Consider the following 17,008-nt stretch of genomic DNA (forward strand, 5'->3'; position numbering starts at 1 on the left):
CGTCTGTAGCAAAATTGACAAGTGTTTGAAGAAAGCAGTTTCTATGCTGTTAAGAATTGTGTGCGCTACTGGATGTCAACAACTTGGGCTGATGTAGTAAAATATCACAATTCACAAGAGCTATTATCGAAAATATATTGATGGTGAACCACATACAGAGATGTTAGGGCATGGGTCAAAAGCATTGTCAAAAGGGTAGGCTTTTCGAAGCACCTTAAAGGAGGAGTGAAAGTCAAAGAGGTTTAGGGAGGGATTTTCAAAGCTTATATCCAGGCAGAGTTAACCAAATTGCAAATTCATGAAACGCCAGTGACCTGGAGGGCCAAGACCATGGAATGATTTAAAGGGAGAATATTTCAAATTGCGACTGGTGCTAACATAGATCACCAAACAGTTATTCACTGCAAATATAAGCCGGTTTTCAGTTCTAGTGGCTGGGATTCACCCCCCTGGTTGGAAAACAGGTGGGAACCTGACGTCACTTCTGAGGGGAGGCCCAATGGGATTTGTGTGACCCCAGGCACTTAATTGGTACGTAATCCCCAGCAGTATGTAAATTCCACCTGCGAGCTTCCGAAAAATAAAAAGATGTCATCTCACCATTGCTGGCAGTGTCACCAGGAAAGGTGACTGCTCACAGCAATTCTTCAAGTTCCATTTAAAGGGTGCCCACTGAATCCTTGGGCACAAGTGAGGAAGGGCTGGATGGGGGTTACTGGAGGGGGAGGATGTGGGGACAGGCAGTCGGAGGCAATGGGTGGCTTGCATAAGCAGTCACCCACCCTTCCCGCTGTTGGGTCCCTTAATCGAGTTCTGAGTACCTGCCAAAGGAGGATCTTTCTTATAAAGCCACGGGGAAACAAAACAGCGTTTTCTCAGATGGCTATGAGAGGGGGGGAGGAGGCAGGAGAGCCATGTGAGTCCCGCTGAATATCCAAGCCACCACTGAATTCCAGTGGACTCAGGGATAATTGATGTCAAGTAATTGATGAACCCAATTAATGAGTCGAATTGACATCCTGCCTGCAGCAGGCATAATTCCCACCCCCAACTTATTTGGGGACAGTTCTCCTGACATGGGGGCAGAGTGTCCACGCCGTTGTAAACGCCGTTGCGTTATGACGGGGTGAATGTGCCGCTGCCAGGACTAATTCTGGCCCCTATAGGGGGCCAGCACGGTGCTGGAGCAGTTCACGCCGCTCCAGCTGTTGATCCCGGCGCAAACTGTGCGCCACGGGATCCGCGCATGCGCAGTGGCCTCCTTCTACGCGCCGGAACCGACAAAACATGGCGCAGGGCTACAGGGGCCGGCGCGTAGGAAAGGAGGCCCCCAGCCAGAGATGCCGGCCCGCTGATTGGTGGGCCCCGATCGCGGGCCAGGCCACATCGGACTCCACCACCCCACAGGCCGCCACCTGACCCTTTAACGCCGAGGTCCCGCCGGCTCAGAGCAGGTTAGAACGGCGCAGGCGGGACTCGTTTTTTTAACAGCCGCTCGGCCAATCCAGGCCAGAGAATCGCGGGGGGTGGGGCCGCGTAGAGCGGCCCGCGACTGGCGCCGCGCCAACCATGCTGGCGCCAATGGCACGGAGAATCGCGTGCTGGCGTCAGGGCGGCGTGGCCCGGTCGCGGGGATTCTCTGGCCAGGCCTAGGGCTGGGAGAATCCCGCACTGGATATCTTATGCAGGTTCTCCAACCATCATGCCCTACATTAAATTTCCCCATTCAATAATTTGTTAGAAAATGGAATACTACCTCAAATTAAATGAGATTCAGGGTAGTGAATTGAGGTGGATAGGAAACTGGTTGGCACACAGGAAACAAGTAGGAATTAACAAGTCTTTTTCAAATTGGCAGGCAGTGACTAGTGGGGTACCGCAGGAATCGGTGCTATTCACAATATATATTAATGATTTAGATGAGGGAACAAAATGCCATGGGGCTGGGTTCTCCGATTCTGGGGCCATGTCCCCACACCGGCGTGGGAACAGCCAGCAAAAAGACGCAAAACGGCCACCGATTCCCCGTTTTGCTGGGGGCTAGCAGGACGGCAGCGTAGAGCACCCAGCTCTAGCTGCTGATACGCCCCAGAGAATTGCCGGGTGCATGGCTGTGCATGCGCGCGGCAGACTGCAGCGGCCGCGCCATGCTACATGGCGGAAGCCGCTCAAGGGCTGGGCCCTCAAAATAGTCCCCACTTCGGCCGGCTCGCGCACCCCGAACCATCCACCCACAGTGCCCCCAGCCCCGAATGTGCCCCCAGCCTACTGCCCGCGGATCAGCCTTCCCCCGACTGTGGCGGCGTTGGACTGAGTCCGCAGCCGCCACGCCGAGTTCCCGACAGGTGAGACTACATGCGCCCGATGCTGTCGGGAACACGGCTGGTCAAGGGCGGAGCATTAGGGGGCGGGCCTCAGGCAATGTCCTGAGGCCGTCGATATGTTGCACGGCGTACTCTCCGAGTATGCTGCTTTGGAGGGGGCGGAGCATCACAAAAGCAGCGCCGCCCCCGATTTGGTCGGGAACTCGGAATGTCCGGCCAGTCGCCGAACGTGATTTCTGCGTCGGTGACCGATTTGGTCGGGAACTCTGATTCTCCGGCCAGTCGCTGAACGCAATATTTGCGTTGCCGATTTCTGCGTCGGTGACCGGAGAATCCAGCCCCATATCTCCAAATATGCAGATGACACCAAGTTGGGTGGGAGGGTGAGCTGTGAGGAGGATGCAAAGATCTGGGCAAGTTGAGTGAGTGGCAAATGAATAGCAGATGCAGTATAATTTGGAAGTTATCCACTTTGGTAGCAAAAACAAGAAGGCAGACTATTATGAATGGCCATAACTTAGGCGAGAGGAAAGTGCAAAGAGACCTTGGTGGCCTCGTATGCCAGTCACCGAAGGTAAGTAAGTAGGTGCAGCAGGCAGTAAATAAGGCAAAATGGTATGCTTGCCTTCATTGCGAGAAGATTTGAGTACAGGAGAAGGGATGGGATGTCTTGATGCAATTATACAGGGCCTGGTGAGGCCATATCTGGAATGTTGTGTGCAGTTTTGGTCTCCTTATCTGAGGAAGAATGTTCTAGGCATAGAGGAAGTGCAGCAAAGGTTTACCAGACTGATTCCTGGAATGGCAGTCCTGACATACGAGAAGAGATTGAATCGGTTAGGATTGTATTCGCTGGAGTTCAGAAGAATGAGGGGGATCTCATAGAAACCTATAAAATTCTAACAGGATTGGACAGGGTTGATGCAGGAAGGATGTTCCCGATGGTGGGTATGTCCAGAACCAGGGGTCACAATCTGAGGATACGAGGTAGACCATTTAGGACAGAGATGAGGAGAAATTTCTTCACCACCCAGCGAGCCTGTAGAATTCGGTACCACATAAAGTAGAGTCCAAAACATTGTATGGTTTCAAGAAGCAGTTAAATCTAGCACTTAGGGCGAAGGGGGTCAAAGGATATGGGGGAAAGCGGGATTAGGCTATTGAGTTGGATGATCAACCATGATCATAATGAATGGCACAGTGGGCCAGAAGGGCCGAATGGCCTCCTCCTTCTCCTATTTTTTCTATATTTCTACACTTCGTGGCAGTGCACTGGCCGACAGCCAATAGAATCTTTAAAAAATTAATTTATGGGACTTGATTGTCGCTGGATGGGCTAGCATTTATTGTCAATCCCTAAGGGGCAGTTAAGAGTCAACCATTTTGCTCTGGGTCTGGAGTCACATGTAGGCCACAAGGACGGCAGATTTCCTTCCCTAAAGGACATTAGTGAACATCTTTTCTTTTCATGTACTTGATGATCTGTTGAGCTGTTCGCAGAAAAATACTTTTCACTGTACATCGGTACAATAAACGAAATCCAACCAAGGTGAGTTTCTACAACAATCAACAGTGGTTTCATGGTCATCATTAGACTTTTAATTCTACATTTTTATTGAATTCAAATTTAACCATTTTCAATGGCGGGAGTCGAACCTGGGTCCCCAGAGCATTACCCTAGATTTCTGGTTTACTAGTCCAGTGACAACACCACTGTGCCACCGCCTCCTCCTAGACATAAAAATCAAATAGAACAAGACGGGGAGCTAAAGACCATTGGCTTAATATTAGTGGCAGGAAAGATAATGGAATCCTTTATCAAAGATGTCACAGAAACAAATTCTCAAATGTGAAAATTTAATGAAGAGAACGGATTCCAAAAGGGAAGGTCATTCTTGACCCAACTCATTGAATTTCTTGAAGAAGTAATAAATGGGTAGAGTAGGGTAATGGAATAGAAATAATATATTGGGTTTCCAAAAAGCATTTAATAAGATGCTGCACAGCACACTCAGGACTAAGGTTAAAACATGTGCATTGAGAGAAGTAGCAACATGGACAGCAAGCTGCCACAAAGCAGAAAACAAAGGGTAGGGCTAAAGGTAATTACTTGGATTAGAAAATTGTGGAAGTAATATCAAACCAAGAATTGGTTCTTAAACTATTATTAATCATCATTTACATTAATGATTTGGATTTGGAATTAGAAATGTAATTTTTAAATTTGCATATGACATGAAATTCGGGGATGTAGCTGATGAAGAGGTGGAATATGACAAAATAAAGGAAGACGTTAATAAACACTATCAGCATGTAAGTGGGAAATGAGTTTCAATATAGGTAAGTGGAAGATAATGATTGATATTCTCTGGCCTCCGTGTTTCGAAGCAGTGGGAGGCGGCCCACTATTGGCCGGGTCTTCTGGTTCCGCCGCTGCCTATGGGAGTTCCCTTTGAATTCACCCCACACCGGCGGGAAACTGGAGTTTTTAAAATAGAAGGGATATCAATGGACATTTAGAACTTTGTTTTATTTGTCTGAATGGTTGCTGAGGTCTGTCCCTGGTGAATACTGAGTGAGTTGACTTGGAGGATGCAAAGACAAAGGTGGGGAGGCATGCTTTGGCATTAATTGGCACAGGGACTATAAAAGGCCATCGGGGTTTGTAGAGTGACATAGGTTGACATGAGTGTATGAGGAGTTATGGCGGTGGGTAGAGAGGCATAGGTCGACATGCAGGGCATGAGGGCCAAGGGAGGTGGGTGGAGGGGCATATGTTTCCATGATGAGCATGAGGGTATATGGGGGGGGGGGGGGGTGATCAGTAGAGGGGCATAAGTTGGCATGAAGAGCAAGAAGGGTCATGTAGGGTAGGTGGAGGGGCATACGTTGGTATAGGCAGCCCAAGGAGGTGGGTGGAGGGACATAGGCTGGCATGGGACAGAATGAGGGGCCACGGGGATAACTGGGGGGCATAAGTCTGTCATTATTTGGCCTGAATGGGACGTGGGGGATGCTTGTGTGGTCTCGTTCCGGATTGACAAACCTATCTCCAGTACACAAAACCCCTGCCCCATCCACTCCTCTCCCACTCCCACCAAATGAAAATAATAATAATATTAATCACTTATTGTCACAAGTAGGCTTCAATGAAGTTACTGTGAAAAACCCCTAGTCGCCACATTCTAACGCCTGTTCGGGGAGGCTGGTACGGGAATTGAACTCATGCTGCTAGCCTTGCTCTGCATTACAAGCCAGCTGTTTAGCCCACTGTGCTAAATACGACTCTTTGTTAGGACAATGGCCTGCAGGAACAGTGTGATAACAGCTCCATATCAGTTTTCAAAAAGGAATGGATATTAGTGTATTAAAGGTATCACATTCATTATATAGTGCAGCACCTTACTGAATAATGGCAAATTATTGTGCAGGGACGAGTGATAATGCTACCCGACTGGCTGAGCATTTCCATTGTGTTCTGCTTTTATTCCAAGAAGACAAGGGTCATAGTTGGCTCATGGATAGAATTATTTTGAATTATAACCTTGGCATAGGCAAATTTCTATTGCAGAATTGGAAATATTAAAGACATTTCAAACAAAGGGCTGGATTCTCTTCCCCCCGGTAGCGGAGTTCCCAACGCAGCAGTTTAAAGCCTTGCGATGTGGTTTTGACTTTCTATTAACTAACAGCTGCTGTCTGAGGTAGCAAGTGCAAGGGACAGGTAAGTGAAAAAAGTGAATTTTCACTGTTTCTTCCTGGACTATTCTTTAGCTTCCACACAAGGGTGACTGCGTGGGGGTCTTGATTATGGAGGAGTCTCTGATGGGGGGGGTGGAATCTCTGATATTGTTGGTCTCTGAATGGGGTCTGGTGGAGTTGGGCCACCCACATGCGTGCGTGCAGTGTGGGGGAAGGGTGCATGACCCAGAAATTCCTGTGGTGGGAGCAGGGCACCCCTACACTTGGGTGTCGGGCCATCTGCTCAAAATGGCGACCTGATAGCGGGATTTGGAATAAAATCCCCGCCATGCATAAATTTGTACGGTAAGCGGGGGGGAGAATCGCTCTTGGGTGCCACTCCTAGTGCCAGCACAAACCAGGAGCGATTCAGATCTGGCAGGAGAACAGTCTCCCATACGGACAATTCCACCCAAAATCTCAATACCTTCTATTGAACTAATTTTATGTTGCTTCTGTTAATTTTCAACTTTTAAAATTTTTTCTTTGTTTTTATTCTATTTCCTACAAATTTAGACATTTTTTTAAGGGTTCATTAATTCATTAAGGTTAGGGATGGGAGGTAGCCAAGGTCCCATTTACGATGGTTGCCTCGCAGCCTCTGATTAATTATGCATGTGTAAATATCAAATGATTACAGCACTGGACTAATTGGTGTCCTTTGCAATTGAGTAGTCTACTGCTACTACCTAAGTACATGTATAAATGCCCAATAGGCACTCAATATCACAAAATTGTATCTTAGCATCAAGTCAACATACTTCAAATAATTTGGTGGAATAAAGTAAAAATGAGTATTTTTCACAATCTCCATCAGAATTAAGACAATTAAAGGTCAAACAACACTGACTTATAAACAAGGCTTCTTTGATCCTGCTCTGCCATTTAATGCGATCATGGCTGATCTGGCCTTAACAATAATCATGAAAGTGACAATGAAAGATCCTAAATAATTAACCGAAGATATGTCATATGCTCAGTGTGGTGCTCCAAGTGAAGTGTGAAATAGCCTAACCAGGGTTCCAAATAGGGATAGGGCAATTTGAAAGTAGTCTAATTATAAAATGTAACATTATCTCGCAAAGGTTTTTTTTAAATGTGCTTTTCTCCCATTTTGAGCCAGAAGCAGAAAGTAAAGCTCGAAAGGGGTATTTCTAGAGATGAAACAGCAGAGATAAAACTAAATAGGTTTGTCAGCTCAGCAAGTCATTGTAACATGTGTGTGCATGAGAATGCTCAACCAATTACCCTGAATAAAGTAAAATATTTATCTAAAAATAATCACAATACACAGTAGTTATGGTTTGGCAGATATACATCAGTTTTTTGAGGAAAATTAAAATATTTAGATATATCCCATAATTTTCTTACAATTCTAAATCTACTAATTATTGTTAACAACTTTTAAGACTCAAGTCTTTGTAAAGTGTCAGGAGGTACATAGACTTGTATAATAGTGCATTGAGAAAGAAAGTGTAACAAAGGAAGTAAACTGCACTTTAACATTGAAATTCTCATTTAAATGAATAAGTTTCTCGATTTTGATTTGTAAAGAACTAAAGCCCTGTTGCAGCTCTGTTTAACTGTAAAAGCGTGAAGTACATGCAAGTGCATGCGCTGTTTAAATGGGTCTGTATTCATAATTCTCACCCAGCACAACCGTCTGTGGTAAATGAACAGGTTCTCCCGCACCAGCCCGGTTTAGAGCTGAAACACGGAATCTGTAACCAGTGCCCAGTATTAGATTATCAACAGTGAACTCCATCTCTTCAATCATTTTTGTATTACATGGCAACCAGCAGTCGCTGTCAGCAGGTTTCATCTCAACACGATAGCCTAGTATAACACTGCCCCCATTATTCAATGGTGTGAACCAAGAGAGGGTGACAGACTGGTGGTTCTTTCTAACAACTTCTGGATCCTCAGGAGGGTCAGGAAGGCCTAAATGTGCAGAGTTAGAATCATTATTATCTTATTTTTTGAGATGACAATCATACAAATAAAATTCAAACACATTATTAATTTGGTATACATCAGATTATAAATATATCCAGCACATTAAATGGATAAACAGCACTTATTCTTACGTAGATTCAATTCCCCTACACTATTCATTTAAAGATTAAAATAATCTATATTATCCATTTAAAGATGTAAAGATAAAGTCACATTTTATCTTGTATATAAATTATCTAAAAATAATTAGCCATTAATACAGATATGGGGCGGGATTCTCCGGCCACGTTGACCCGGTAACCGGAGAATCCCGCCCGTAAACGGCAAATAAACCAGAATTAGTTAAATCATCTGCCAAACAAAAACTTACAAATGCATTTGTCACCTCATACATTTAAAGTTACCCCAACAGGTTGTTGATTATCTTAATGGTAAAGCAAAATGTGCTCTACTATCTTTCCACTGAAAGATAATCAACTTAAAATGGAACTTCAGAGTCCCTGTCCTTTGGAGATCTGGGCACCCTCGATCTTGGGATTCCTGGTTGCCAGCTTCTTCCTGCCCTTCCCTGCCAGTTTGACTGCACGGGCCACGCCTTCAGATTTTTTCTGCACAGCACAGCAGATTATCTGGAGAGTAAAGCCGGCTGTGCAGCCTGTGAGCTGCACGCTGGTTTTCTCATTTCATCCAGCAGTATTTGCAGAAAATGGAAAATTCCATCCCTAATTCTTTTAAAGACATTTCCCGTTTTCGAGGTGACGAAAAATCCCAATTTGGCGTCAAATCAGCACTCGCTGCAATTTTGGTGTTGGAAGCCATTCTCCGCACAATTGCATTTCTCGATTTTGCCATCGGCTAACGGAGAATCCCGCCCTCAATCCCTCAAATGGAGAATGCAGCCCCATGTTTTTGTGATGATTTCTTGGTACAATGTATTATTGAGCCAACTGGGGATAGAGCTATTTTAGATTAAGTATTGTGTATAAGCAGGGTTAATTATTAAACTTATAGTAAAATATCCTCTGCAGAAAAAGTGATCAAAATACAATTGAATTCTATATCATAGATTATCATAGAATTTACAGTGCAGAAGGAGGCCATTCGGCCCATCAAGTCTGCACCGGCTCTTGGAAAGAGCACCCTACCCAAGGTCAACACCTCCACCCTATCCCCATAACCCAGTAACCCCACCCAATGCTAAGGACAATTTTTGGACACTAAGGGCAATTTATCATGGCCAATCCACCTAACCTGCACATCTTTGGACTGTGGGAGGAAACCGGAGCACCCGGAGGAAACCCACGCACACACTGGGAGGATGTGCAGACTCCGCACAGACAGTGACCCAAGCCGGAATCGAACCTGGGACGCTGGAGCTGTGAAGCAATTGTGCAATCCACAATGCTACCGTGCTGCCCAGGAGGTTAATGGGAGGAGTCAGGTCTGTCTGTAGTTTTGCAGTTTGCTGTAGGATGTGAGTCAGACAAGACAGAAAGGTTTTAAGTGGAACAGCAGTTTTGCCAAATGCTTCTAGGTTGAACAGAAGTGTACTGGTTTTGCTCCTGAATGGGACTCTCTCTTCAATGATTTATACACAATTTTGTTGACATAATTTATAAGTGACATTTGAACTGTATTGAGCCGTTTAATTGGAGTTAGTAGTAGGTATAGGTAGTAGGGTTAAGTTATTTCTTGTGTTTAAGAACTGTTTAACTGATAATTGTGAAGCTATTTTCTTTTTTGTTAATGTGTTTAATCCTGTGTTTAAATTAAAGTTTGTTTCAACATAAAAGATACCTATTGGTCAAAGTCATCACTCTTGAGGTGAAGCAACCTTTTCTCACAGATTTACAGATGAAAAAAAATTGTTTGGGGTTCTTGTCCGGTATCCTAACAAATGTTGAGGTCTGGTCCAGTATCTTACTACCCTGAATCCATCATCCCCAGTTTTGGACCACACAATCAACGGAAAGAAGTCCCTCTCATTCACTCTGTCTAGACTCCTCCTCATTATTTTAAATGCTTTAATTAGGTCCCTCCTCAGCCGCCAAGAAAACACTTCCTCATTCAATATTTCCTCAGCATTGAAATTCTGAGAACTTGATGCCTTACATTCTTGGGTTTTAAAAGAGGGAACTGCAAAGATAGTGGATGCACTGGTTATGAACTTCCAAAATTCCTTAAATACCAGAATGGTCGCAGTGGATTTTTTTTGTTTGTTTTGGTATGTGAGTGTCATTGGCAAGGCCAGCATTTATTATCCATCCCTAATTGTGCTCGGGAAGATGGTAGTGAGCTATCTTCTTGAACCACTGCAGTTCACCTGTTGTAATGCTCCTAGGGAGGGAGTTCAAGGATTTTAACAAAGCGAGGATGAAGTAATGGTGATATATTTCTACGTCAGAATGGTGTGCAACTTGGAAGGGAATTTGTATGTGATGCTGTCTCCAAATGTCTGCTATCCTTGTTTTTCTAGGTAGCAGAGGTTTAGGGCTTGGAAGATGCTGTTGAAGGAAGAAGTTAGCTTAGGTAAGTAACACTGCTATTCAAGAAAGGAGGGAGTGAGAAACCAGGGAATGCAGGCCAGTTAGTCTGGGATCAGTGGCTGGGAAATGCTGGAATCTGTTATTAAGGAATCATAACAATCCACTCAGAAAATCGTAGTATAATCAGAGTTAACATTGTTTTACGAAAGAGAAATCGTGTTTGACTTATTAATTAGAATTTCTGAGACTGTAACAGGTAAATGGGAGCCTGTAGATGCAGGATAACTGGATTTCCAAATTAATTTGATAAAGTGCCAGCCAACAGATCCATATGCAAGAGAAAGGTTCATTGAATTGGGAGCAATATATTAGCATGAATGAAGGAATAGGTAATAGACAGGAAGCAGACAGGAGGGGCACCTGCAAGTTGGCAAACTGTAACTAGTGGAGTGCTGCAAGGACCAGTGCTGGGACCTTAGCTGTTTACAATCAATTACCAGTGACTTAGATGAAGAAACCGTGGGTAATATATCCAGGTTTGCTGACAATAAAGTCTAGGTGGGAATGTTAACTGTGGGAGGTCAAAAAGAGGCTGCAGAAAGGTATAGATAGGTCAAGTGAGTGAGCAATAATGTGGCAGATGGAGTACAATATGGAAATCTAAGTTTGTTCACTTTGATTGTGAGTGTAGAAAAGGAAAATATATTTTAAGAAGGCATGAAACTGTTACATATCTCCGTTCAGAGAATTGGATGTACTCATACAAAGAACATTGAAAGTTAGCATGCAGGTACATTAAACAATTAGGACATCTAAAGGTATATTGGCACATACGTCATGAAGATTGGAGTACGCAAATAACGAAGCTCTGCTACAATTGCACAGGATTTTGGTGAGACCACACCTGGAGTACTGTGTGCAGTTCTTGTCTCCATATCTAAGGAATGATATACTTGCTGGGAGCTAACAAAGCAATAGTTCACTAGATCAGTTCCTTGGATGAGAGGATTGTCCTATGATGATAGGCTGAGCAACTTGGGCTTCTTCTCTCTGGAGTTTTGAAAAATGAGTCGTTATCTCACTGAAACATGAATGATACTGAAGGGGATTTATACGATAGACACAGAGGTTGTTTCTAGTGGCTGGGGAAGCTAGAACATTAGGCCACAGTCTCAAGAAGAGGAATCAATGACCTAGGACAGAGAGGAGAATACATTTCTTCACTCGGAGGGGTGTGGATCTTTGTATGCTCCCTCGTTCAGTATATTCAAGGCTGGGATAGACAGACTTTTTGATCTCAGGAATATGGGGAGTAAGTGGAAAAGTGGAGTTGTCATCTATGAATTTAACATAAGAAGTTCCAAATTTCTATTATCAGGCTGTTCATTCAAATCTTTTAAAACCCTTTAAAAGGTGTAACCTATCAATCTTACATATTTAATTGATATCAACATCTAGCACCTTACCAATAACAGTTAATTTTGCTGAAGTAATGGCATCCCTTGAAGCAAAGGTTATTTCTCCAGAATGATTAAATTGAGCATTTTTTAGTATTAGTTTATGAGTGTTCTTCTCCGTCCTTTTTTCCCAATGTTTGTCTGAATGAATATCAGTTTCATTCAGAAACCAGCTCACTTCAGTAGTAGGAACCACTTCACTCAGTACACATTCAAATTCAGCATCATTGCCTTGAACCACTTCAGTGTTGCTCAAAGTCTTCAAAATGTTAACATGCCATCCTACACAGAAGAAATATATAAATATACACGTACACACAAAATAATGTTCTTTGCTAACACTGGGGGAAATATCAAATCAGTCAGATTTCAAGTTTGAGCTATTTTAGTTTAACCAATCATAAGAAAGGAATGGAGTAGAGTTAATCGAGTTTTGTCTTTCATTGCTAAAGGGATGGAGTTCAAGACTAGTGAGGTTATGCTGCAATTGTATAGGGTGTTGGTGAGGCCGCATCTGGAGTATTGTGTTCAGTTTTGGTCTCCTTGCCTGAGAAAGGACATATTGGCACTGGCGGGAGTGCAGAGGAGATTCACTAGGTTGATCCCAGAGTTGAGGGGATTAGATTATGACGAGAGGTTGAGTAGACTGGGACTGTACTCATTGGAGTTTAGAAGAATGCAGGGGGATCTTATTGAGACATATAAAATTATGAAGGGAATAGATAGGATAGATGCGGGCAGGTTGTTTCCACTGGTCGGGGAAAGCAGAACTAGGGGGCATAGCCTCAAAATAAGGGGAGGTAGATTTAGGATGGAGTGTAGGAGGAACTTCTTCATGAATCTCTGGAATTCCTTGCCCAGTGAAGCAGTTGAGGCTCCTTCTTTAAACGTTTTTAAGAAAAAGATAGATGCCTTTCTAAAGAATAAAGGGATTCGGGGATATGGTGTACGGGCCGGAGAGTGGAGCTGAGTCCACAAAGATCAGCCATGATCTCATTAAATGGCGGAGCAGGCTCGAGGGGCCAGATGGCCTACTCCTGTTCCTAGTTCTTATGTTCTTATGTAATAAAAATTTCCCAGACCAATACTGTGACAATTGTATTGAGAAACAATCAAATATTTTTCCCCCTCTATTGTTATAATAATGGAAGATAAATTAATTTTTAAGGACTAGTTTCCTTTTGATTACCCGGAGAAAATGTTATAACATGGAAATCACAATATTCTTTTACCTTTAACAGTTAAATAGGCTGATGACATGGCATTTCCAGATACAAAGGTCACTCGGCAGCTGTCTGAAGAAATTAAGTTCTTTAAGAGCAACAAATGTCGTTTTCCAGCTTCAAGGATTGCCATTTCTATGTTTTCAGTCTGTGTAATAGCAATGTCATCCATCAGCCACTTGCAATCGTGTAACTGTGGCCTGGACAAGTGACATTCAAACAAAGCCTCACCTCCTTCTGATGTATCTACATTTTCCAGGCCTTCGAGAATATCAGGTTGCTTTGCTGATTGAAGAAAATATAGACACTTATGTGACTCACAATGCTTTAATGTTTTACTTTTTAGTTCAATCTTTTATTCCTCAAAGTGAGGGGTATTTCAAGCTTAGAAATAGAACACAGAACAATTTCAGTGTTAATATGAAACATTCCCAGGTTAGGTATAGCATGGTTAGGTACAGAATAAAGTCTCCTCTAGTCTGCCCAGCAAGGTGCACTATTGCAATGGCACAAGTAAGTTATTTTCTGCTTTGTGCAAAAATCTGGAATTAAATGTCTAATGATGATCATTATCGACTGTCGTAAAAACCCATCTGGTTCACCAGAGAAGAAAATTCACCGTCCTCACTTGGTCTGGCTTACACATGTGATTGACTCTGAAATGACCTAGGAAGTCATTCAGTTGGAAAACCGCTAAAAAGGCAATAAAAATGAACAAAATGGACAGACCATCCAGCACGACCTAGGCATCGGAAACAACAACGGCAAACTCAGCCTTATTGACCCTGCAAAATTCTCCTTCCTAACATCTGGGGGTTGTGCCAAAAGTAGCTCAGTAGCACCACTGTTGACCGAGCTGGCTGAGTCCTAAAGGACATAGCTGCTAGACTACAACTGCGGCAGGTGGATGGGAACCAACAAAAGGGAAAAACATGCTTGACCTCATTCTCACCAACCTGCCTGCCACACATGTCCATGACAGCACAGTTACCAGTGATCACTGCACAGCCCTTGTGGACGTGAAGCCGCATCTCCACATTGAATATACCCTCCATCGAGCTATTTGACATGACCACTGTGCTAAATAGCATAGATTTTGAACAGATCTAACAACTGGGCAAACCTGAGGTGCTGTGAACCATCAGCAGCAGCAGAATTGTACTCAACCACAATCTGTAATCTCATGGCCTGGCATATCCCCCACTCTACCATTATCACCAAGCCAGGGTTCAACCCTGGTTCAATGAAAAGTGCAGGAGGGCATGCGAGGAGCAGCACCAGGCATATCTAAATGTGAGCTGTTGATCTGGTGAAACTACAACATGCCAAACAGCATAAGCAGCAAGTGATAGAGCTAAGTGATTTTACAACGAATGGATCAAATCTAAACTCTGCAAGTGTTGCCGCATCGAACTGTGACTGATGGTGGACAATTAAACAACTCACTGGAGGAGGAGGCTCCACATATATTCCCATCCTCAATGTTGGAAGGGCCCAGCATATCAGTCTAAAAGATAAGATATGCTGCATTCGCAACAATCTTCAGCCAGAAGTGCTGTGTGGATGATTTATCTCGGTCTCCTCCCGAGGTCCCCAGCATCACAAATGCCAATTTTCAGCCAATTCAATTTGCTCTACATAATATTAAGAAACAGCTGGAAGCACTGGATACTGCAAAGGCTATGGCCCTGACAATATTCTGGCAATTGAACTGAAGACTTGGGGTCCAGAGTGTGACGCATCCCTAGTCAAGCTGTTCCCGTACAGCTACTACACTGACATCTACCCGGCAATGTGGAAAATTGCCCAGGTATGACCTGTACACAAAAAGCAGGACAAATCCAACCCAGCCAAACTATGTCCTTTGCATCTACTACCAACCATCAGTAAAATGATGGATGGGATCATCAACAGTGCTATCAAGCGGGACTTGTTTAGCAATAATTTGCTCACTGGTGCTCAGTTTCGGTTCCACCTGGGTCACTTTGCTCATTGCAGCCTTGGTTCAAATCTGGTAAAAGATTAACTCCAGAGATGAGATTGATTCTTTTTTTACACAGAGGGTGGTGAGTGCCTGGAACACGCTGCCAGGGGAATCAGATTTTGGAAGCAGATACATTAACGGCATTCAAAAGGTATCTCAACAAATACATGGATAGGATGGGTATAGAGGGATACGGCATTCGGAAGTGCTGAGGGTTTTGGCCAAGGGTGGTATCATGACCGGCACAGGCTTGGAGGGCCGAAGGGCCTGTTCCTGTGCTGCATTGTTCTTTCTTCTTTGTAATTTACTTTTATCTTTGTGATTAGTTCGCTGCCACTTCTCTTCCAGGAATGCCTACCCTGAAGAAGTACTGCTCTTCCCTTCGACAACATTTCTGTTTGTCTGTTTTGCCCTGTCCACCTTCTTTCCTTTCCATTTCCCTCTTAGTGCTTGACAAGGTGTTTACATAGAGGGTGGTGGGAGTTTGAAACTTGCTGCCTGAAAGGGTGGTGGAGGCAGAGACCCTCATAACATTTCAGAGATATTTAGATGTGCACTTGCGATTCCAACTCAGGCCAAGTGCTGGAAAGTGGGATTGGAATAGTTAGGTGGTTCTTTATGACCGGCACAGAATTGATGGGACAAATGTTTTATCACATTAAAGGTGCAATATAAATTGTTATTGCAGCAGAGAGACGCCCACAATCCTGATGTTTACACTGCATCCCCTTCTCTCTGGTCAAATAAAACACAATTTCCTCTCCTCTGCTGGCATACAGAGCATCAGTGGCTTCCCTTAACGAGCAATAGGTAAAAAACAGGGAGGTGTGCTGTCTGTTCCAGTTTGGAAGAATCCCAACATGAAGATGTTTACTATCACCTTCACAGTCACTGGCTGCGCTTTCCTCACCCTGCTCTGAGACTTCATATCAGCCTTCAAGATTTCAGTGATCACTTTTGTAAAATGGAGACTTCACAAACATGATGGAGTGGAATTTTCAGTTTCCTGCTGCTTGGAATGGTGAGAATTCATACCCAATATATCTCTCGGAAGCTCATTATTTATGCACAGGTCAGTATCTCTCCAAATCACCTGGCCGGTCAGCTGCTGATTCATTCACCCTGCCATTACCTGACATTTCCCACTCCTGACAACCCTCTTCAGGGGCTGGTTTAGCACAGGGCTAAATAGCTGGCTGTTAAAGCAGACCAAGGCACGCCAGCAGTGCGGTTCAATTCCTGTGCCAGCCTCCCCGAACAGGTGCCGGAATGTGGCGACTAGGGGCTTTTCTCAGTAACTTCATTTAAAGCCTACTTGTGACAATAAGCGATTTTTAGTTTTCATTTTCATTTCAGGGTCGAAGATCCGGTCTCCATATCTCACATTCTCATTCTGTTTTCAGAAAACATATCGAGATGTCAGGCAACCACAGAAAGAAGGCAGGCAGACACAAGAAGGCGGCCCGGCTTCTGTCCCGACACCCTGAAGGCGTTGATCCAAGGAGTGCGTAAGCATATGGATGTGCTTTATCCCAAAACCGGCTCCAGAAAGTATACCAGCCTCACCTCTCCAGCCTGGGAATCCAACACAGAGGATATCAGTGCTGCTGGCCATCGTACTCCCAATGCCACCCAGAACAGGATGTTGTAGGCTACAAAGAGACATTGATAGGATGCAGAGCTGGGCCAAAAAATGACAGATGGAGTTTAACCCTGATAAGTGCGAGGTGATTCATTTTGGTAGAAAAAATTTGAATGCGGATTACAGGGTCAATGGCAGGGTTCTGAGGAATGTGGAGGAACAGAGAGATTTTGGGGTTCATGTCCACAGATCTCT

At 44.0% G+C, this 17,008-nt stretch overlaps 1 protein-coding gene across 1 annotated transcript in view; it reads right to left on the reverse strand.

Annotated features, from left to right (window-relative positions):
* LOC140424765 (obscurin-like) overlaps positions 1-17,008 on the reverse strand; it is a 1,044,598-nt gene that overhangs the window by 393,969 nt on the left and 633,621 nt on the right. The window contains 3 exon segments of the mRNA XM_072508149.1: positions 7,716-8,006; positions 11,974-12,246; positions 13,197-13,472. Of these exon segments, the coding sequence (XP_072364250.1) occupies positions 7,716-8,006; positions 11,974-12,246; positions 13,197-13,472 (840 nt within the window).

This window comes from Scyliorhinus torazame, chromosome 6 (genome assembly GCF_047496885.1).
Source record: "Scyliorhinus torazame isolate Kashiwa2021f chromosome 6, sScyTor2.1, whole genome shotgun sequence".
NCBI lineage: Eukaryota > Metazoa > Chordata > Chondrichthyes > Carcharhiniformes > Scyliorhinidae > Scyliorhinus > Scyliorhinus torazame.